The sequence below is a fragment of the Oryzias melastigma genome, linkage group LG11 (assembly GCF_002922805.2).
Source record: "Oryzias melastigma strain HK-1 linkage group LG11, ASM292280v2, whole genome shotgun sequence".
Lineage (NCBI taxonomy): Eukaryota > Metazoa > Chordata > Actinopteri > Beloniformes > Adrianichthyidae > Oryzias > Oryzias melastigma.
The window spans coordinates 16,600,453-16,607,233 of NC_050522.1; the positions used below are offsets into that span (position 1 = coordinate 16,600,453).

The window sequence follows — 6,781 nt, forward strand, 5'->3', positions numbered from 1 at the left end:
AAGAAATAAAAGAAAATGTTTTTTTAAAAAGGGAAAAAAAAAAAAAATTTCTGATTAATTTGAAATTGAGTAAAAACATGATTGAGAAGTCAGTATTCTGTAGTTTTGCCAACAGTAAAGAAGAGACCCAGTTACATCATTTTGGTTTTTAACACTTTTATCATTTTATACTTATACATTTTTGATGATGAAAAATACTTTCTTTGTCATTGTTAATTGTCGATAAAAGTTGCTCTCTACCACAACTATATGAAGCACTAAATGTCAACTAAAGGAGTTTTATAATGTTGAGTCTAGGAATCAGAAACAATAGAGGTTGCTTCTAAAGTAAACTTGAGACGCGACAACCAAAGAATTATAAAGTTAAAAAGAGTGAGCTCCTCAAACCCAAAAGCTAAAATTATCTAATGAATGTCTTAGACAAAGAAAAAATAAACAAATACACTGCATACCTCCTAATAAACATGTTGACCAAAAAAAAAAATCTGAACTTTCTGACTATTACTGCTAGCTCAGCCTTTACAACTTTAGCCTTGAAATATGTCATGACTTGGATATAAATGTACTTTTGGAAAACATTTTTTTTTTTTACTCTTTTAAGTCTTTCCTAAATATTTAAAGTTTCTATGGGCCAACTTCATGCACACCAATTGGCTGATTTTTATACTTTATTTTTGTTAAGACATGACCAAAAAACTTTTTCAAAAAAGTTGCAAAATATAGTGAAACTTCAGCAAAGTGTAATTTCAAAAGCAAACAATCATTTTTTAATATAAAAATTATTTCATGGACTAAATCAGGGGTCTGCTACCTGCGGCTCCAGAGCCACATGAGGCTCTTTTATCCCTCCATGGTGGCTCTCTGGGTGAAGAAAAATGAAATAGAAATTTTTAAAAATTTGGAGATAAGCTTTTATTTTAGCAACATGCTAACATTTTTGGCTAATTTGTTATCTACTGGAGTTTTTAGGCTAATTTAGAGTTTAGCTTCTATTTTAGCAACAGGCTAACTTTTTTGAGTAATCTAGTTTCTTGAGGAATTTTAGGCCATTTAGGAGTTCAGCTAGCAATTGAGCAACAAGCTAGCTTCTTTTGGGCTAATTTGGCCTCTAATTATTTTTTAACGCTAATTTGGAGTTAAGGTAATATTTTAGCAATATGCCAACATTTTTGGCTAATCTGTTATCTTCCAGAGCTTTTAGGCAAATTTAGAGTTTAGATTTTATTTTAGCAACATGCCAGCATTTTTGGCTGATTTAATGTACTGAGGTACTTTATGCTAATTTGGAGTTCAGCTAAAAATTAGGCAACAAGCTAGCTTTTTCGCTAATTTCGCCTCTAATGAAGGTATACATGTTAAAAAAATCCCATTTTGAGAAATGCTAGTTTTTTTTTTTTTTTTTTTGCCTTTGTCCATGCCAAAAATTGATATAATGATTATATATATATATATAAAAAAGATGGTCATGAATGCAAATCCAAATTTCTTAAAGGCTAAAGTAGGACTATGCGGCTTCTTCTAGGTTTTGATCTGTAGAAAAAGAGCCCAAATGGCTCTATTACTGTTAAAGGTTGCCGACCCCTGGACTAAATCAATAAATACTAGGGCTGTGAACATGAACGCACGTGATTAATCGACCAGAACTAACGCGTTAATATTCATTAAATTGATCGCACCTTGAGGAGCAGCAGTCCTTCGCTTTGCTTCACCGATTTAGGCTTCCATGACGTGTTTTTGTTCAAAAGGTGCATTTTGTCATAAAATGTGCAAGTAAAACATTGTGATTAATAGTGGTTAATCACAAAACAATACTGTGATTAATCTGATTTTTTTCGATTGACAGCCTTAATTAAAAACACATTTTCTAAATGTATTTTTGTGTGATTTTATAACGTGATTATTCGCGGATAATAGGTGGTTGGTAAATACTGTAACAAAAACAAAGTTAATTACGATTAATCACCATCAATTCTTTTCCCAGGTTTGTCATTAATTCGTTATTTTTTTTCTAATCAATTCCCGGCTCTAATAAATACATGAATAAATACATGTAAAATTCTGCTTTTTATAAAAGCAGAGTTTAAAAAAAAAACCCACAAATTTGAAGGCCGATTTGACAAAAAAAATTACCTCAAACAACCAAGTGTTTTGAGATCAGTTTAATGTGTTAACAGCAAACTTCTGACAACTTCCCAGCTTTTGTTTGTTTTGAACAACAGAAACTGACATTTTGAGGCCTGTGATGTGGATTTTTGACCGCTGTTGGCATCTAAAAGATGGGCCTCATTTGTGAGACATGGATCCATCAGGATCCATTGTGGGATTTAACCCACAAAGAAAAGCTTTGACCCCCTTCTACTGGTGGAACAGTGACTTCTGTGTTCCATTAAGAGGATTTAGAATCACAGGTCCGGTAGTTTTAAGACCTTTAAGAACCAAATTATGTTTGTACAAATCATGTTGCTTTTAGTCTTCTTAAAAAAGGGGTTTTCAAGATGACGATCAGTCCTTTGAGCTCTGACACAGAAACTCTCAGCTCTCTTCTGCATTGGCAGGATTCTTTAGAGGTTCCACACTGTTATAATGCTCTCCCAGACCGTAGGCATGATGCATATACCTGCAAACAATCAGAAAATTTGCTTTAAATAAAGGTTTGTAGTCGTTTTGATAGACTTGTACTGCTGTCAGTTTACATCAAAACTTATGATAAGAAAATCTCCATAAACATGAAAAAGTTAAGCGGATTCTTCATTTAGTGCTTACACTAAAGTGATGGGTTCAGTGTTGTATTCCTCCCCGATTTTTATAGCGGGAGAGTCGGCCTGGATCACTTCGATCGGCAAACGGAGAACATGAGTCAAAGCTCGGAGCTTAAAAAAAAAAGATCAGATGAATAAAATAAGCATCTATATATCCACATATAAAAGTTCTGATCTCACCTCCAGCTGCCCTCCCCATGCTGCTGTGTGCTCCACCTCACTGCAGTACTTCTCAAATTCATCTGGAGGGAAATACACCGTTCAGATCTGCAGACACACAACTCTATGATAGATGTATTTTGTCCTCCTGTACCTGCGGTGAACATCTCCCCGGTGGTGGGGTTGCTGAGGAAGGGCAGGAAGTTATCCGAGTTGTTCCTCATATGCTCAGCCGTTCGGGATCTCAGCTCTATAAAGCTCAATCCTGACTGGAAAATCAAATCCAAAATGACGACTTCACTGATAAATAAAGGGGATTATGTTTATGATAAGAGTGTCACGCTGATGGAAAAGGCGCACCTTAGACCGCTGCCCCAGCTGATCTTCCACGGCGCGGTACATGCAGTGGCCGTCGGAGGAGATCTCCTTAATTTGAAGGCTTTTCTGAGCGAGTATCTGGGCCAGCTTCAAGCCCTCCTGGTGCCTCACACCCTGGAGGTTCTGCACCTCGGCCTCCGCGATCCTGCTCTCCCGCTCCTTCTCCTGAGCTGCTTTCTTGTCCTGGAGGATGTTTAAATAACAGACTTATAGATCAGTCAGATCCATATGTTTAACACATACACTCATTAAGCCATTTGTGATGACAGTTGGGCTAATTTTTGGTAAAATCCCACTGGAATCCGGGTCACCGCTCACCCTTCTTTTCTGCGCTTTTGTAACTCGGGGTTGTTTGGCCTCCTCTTGTTCTCCAGCCTCTACTTTTAGAGCCGTCACTCCATTTACAGCCTCCTCCACCTTCAAGATTAAAGAACAGCAGCAACAGTCACGTTGATGAAGACTTCAGCTTATGAACCAAAAGCAATTCAAAGAAAAAACATGCAAGAAAAATATCCTTTTTAAAAGAAAGATATCAGTGAGTATAAAAAAATGTCAAACTATGCTCTTAATTAGATAAAATACAGTTTAAATATTATAATAAAACTAAAGTTGGAAAGAAAAGAAGTTCGAACATCTTTGTCGGCGGCAGATTGCAGCTGCTGGAATTCCTCCTCGTGTTTCTGATTCAGGTCCGCCTCCAGTTTGGCGATCTCCTCCGTCAGCTGTTTCCGTCTTTTCTTGTCGTTTTTAGGGACAGCATTTTTCATACTCTGGATCTTTGCTAAATAATTAAAGAAGAAGAAGAAGACAGCTTAAGAACGTAGATAAATAAAGTAGGTCACTCACAGCTCTGACCTACAATGACGAACATTGAATTACAAAATCTACAATCGTTGAAAAATGTATAATAAAAGTAGGCAAAGTGCGTCAAATTTCAAAATAAAAGCTTTCAGCCTACGTCTACTCTTTATCTGCTGTTGTTTATATTCTGTCTTTATACTCTAAGAATGTTTTTGATGTGATTTTTGCATCATCACCCATGACTAGGATATTTTATGAGTTGCTTTGCACTTTCAGATCAAAGTTTTATACCAAACTCATTTTAACTGTTAAACCGTTTTTCCTTAGGTTGGTTTTAATATTTTAATTTAGTAGCTTTTCCTGGTCTGAGTGTGTATTGTCTATTTGGGCTTCCACGATTAGTCGACTATTAAAATAGTCAAGGATTTTTACAGTCAACGGCATTTTGTGTTTCTGTTCTTCATTCGTTCATTCATTTTCATGATCAAATATTTTTTGTCTGTGATTTTTATTACATTTTTGACAAGATAATAAAGAAAAAACAGCATTTATAAATTAAATAATTCTCCTAAAGTGACTTTGGTTCATTATACTGATGTCAACCAAAACCAATGTGACTTTACAACTAACAATTTAGACATTTTGAAATCATTATTTCAATAAAATTATTTTTCCTTTTAAAATTCTGAAAATGTATTTAATTAGACACATACAATATAACTAAGAAGCACGTACTAACTTTCAGTGAAGTGAATGGAGCAAACTATAAACATCATCTGCACGTGCTATACAGGAAAATACGCTTAAATTCTTGGTTCACATCATAATCATCGGAACTGAGAGGAGAAATGAAGCTGAATCAATGTAAACGCGTGAAAGCAGGTCATCATCATGTCAGCTACCCTGCAGGTCCTTCTTCTCTTTGCGGTGCTGCTTGATCAGGAGCTCCTCCGGCGTCTCCACCTCCGCCATCGTTCTCTGCTGATTTTCCTGATCCTCCGGACTCTGTAACCTACACGGATCCACCGGGAGACACCGCTGTGTGGCGCCGCATTACTGTACCAACAGCTATAAACACTAAGTAGTAAATTACAAAGTTAACTGTCAATGAAACGACCCGTAGAAGCCCACCGGAAGCTGCATTCGAGCAAATTGAGGATTCTTTTTCGTTTGGAATTAAAGGTGGAAAATGAGACCACAGTGACACCTGCTGGCGCAGTGGTGTTATGACACCCTTTCCCCCAAAGAAACAACATTTGTGTAAAGGTTTGTAATTTCTGTTCCAGGGCTACTTTTTTCTTTACTTTTATCTTATATATACAAAATACAAAATTAATCAGTTAGCCCGTTCTAATAGGAAAAATAAAGGATAAAATTTAGTGAGTTTAAGTGTTAGACTGTTAGATTGCACAGTCTAACAGCAACTCCACTTCACTGATGCTCAATGTTGCAAATACATTTTTCCTTGGTTTTTAGCAATGATGTTTGTACATGGTAACATATTTTTTTGTTAATAAAAATATTAATAATAATGAAAAAAATCACCATAAATAATTAGTATAGTATTTTAATAATTCAATTTTTCAATATTGAATGGTAATTGATCTTCTGGGTCCTCCGATCATCACCATGGTAACGGCGCAGCACCGACGTGCTGTCTGTGACGTGGCACGGAGAACGGAAGAGCTTGTTAGTGTTTTGGTTCTAAGGGGAAGTTGCGAGAATAAAGAAAGGAGGAGACGTGACGCGATTGTTTAAATTGTTTTTGTTGGTTCTCCCCAAACCAACGCACCGTTCTCGTGCCGGACGGTTCGTGTGTAAAACCAAAATCTTCAGGGGTGCCAATAAAAGTTCAGCGCGTCGTCTGGCTCTCAGGTAGCGTACGCTTGTTTGGACGGCTGCCGTTTCCTCACTTGTCATTTGTGACTTCGTTAGCGGACGCTAGCTAGCTCCGGCTAATGCCTGCTATGTTGGACGGCTGCGGGAACACAGGCGCACACAGTCCCGTTACAGTCTATCGGTCTAATGTGGGTGATGGTGGGTTGACTCTGGGTTACGAATAACCCACCTAGTTAGCAGCTAGTACGGCTAACAATGTTTTAGTTGCTAGCTAAATGGGTGGGTGGGATGCTAGCAATGCTAAGCTAACTTAGGTAAATTGAGCTGCCCTTCTACAAATAAAATGTATAATACTGTTAGCAGTAAACATTTAGATAAGATTAAGTCAGAATATGGAATGTTTTGATGTTTTTATTTTTACTTTTTGCTCTTTAGTGTGTCATAAAATTGCTTTTTAATCGATACTTAAAAACATTTATTTGATAATGATACATAACAAAACATTTCAGCTAAAATGCGTCAAACCATTTGCAGTTTGTTTATAGTTGACAGGTGACGTCTAAATCCAAATATTGGAGCACTGCATGACTTGTTTATTGACTCTAATCCTCAGATGTGGGTAAATAGAATATTCTTGCTGAAAGTTGGTCTACAAAACCTGTTTTTTTCCCCTGATTATTTTCGTGTGTTTGGGACATTTGACCGCATGAGGATAATGGATCTCTGTGTGATTGTTAGTGAGTGGAACCACAGCAAAATGTAGCCTTATCTAGGCTAATTTATTTTATAGCATTTTAAAACTGGTTACTTATGAGAAAATAAATTGACTTCTAGTTATCCTGCAA

At 36.6% G+C, this 6,781-nt stretch overlaps 2 protein-coding genes across 2 annotated transcripts in view; one reads left to right on the forward strand and one right to left on the reverse strand.

The window, feature by feature from the left end:
• Positions 1-2,285: 2,285 nt before the first annotated feature.
• Positions 2,286-5,285, reverse strand: otud6b (OTU deubiquitinase 6B). Its single transcript, XM_024298965.2, has 8 exons — positions 5,000-5,285; positions 3,929-4,077; positions 3,615-3,713; positions 3,279-3,479; positions 3,073-3,187; positions 2,940-3,001; positions 2,764-2,870; positions 2,286-2,617 (listed from the first exon to the last, which is right to left on the reverse strand). The coding sequence occupies exons 1-8, from the start codon at positions 5,067-5,069 to the stop codon at positions 2,533-2,535; spliced, it is 888 nt and encodes a 295-aa protein (XP_024154733.1). The 5' UTR covers positions 5,070-5,285; the 3' UTR covers positions 2,286-2,532.
• A 466-nt stretch (positions 5,286-5,751) lies between these two features.
• The window catches only part of rab5aa (RAB5A, member RAS oncogene family, a), an 8,194-nt gene continuing 7,164 nt past the window's right edge, over positions 5,752-6,781 (forward strand). The window contains exon 1 of the mRNA XM_024298976.2: positions 5,752-5,972. The gene's annotated coding sequence lies outside the window, so the exon portion shown is untranslated. The remainder of the gene's footprint in view (positions 5,973-6,781) is intronic.

Bases quoted from the DNA above. Each gene is read 5' to 3' on its own strand.
- otud6b (XM_024298965.2), bottom strand. From the start codon at position 5,069: ATGGCGGAGGTGGAGACGCCGGAGGAGCTCCTGATCAAGCAGCACCGC. The intron at 3,480-3,614 runs GTGAGCGGTGAC...AACATCCTCCAG, and splicing joins CAAAAGCGCAGAAAAGAAGG to GACAAGAAAGCAGCTCAGGA. The intron at 3,188-3,278 runs GTGCGCCTTTTC...TTGATTTTCCAG, and splicing joins AGCTGGGGCAGCGGTCTAAG to TCAGGATTGAGCTTTATAGA.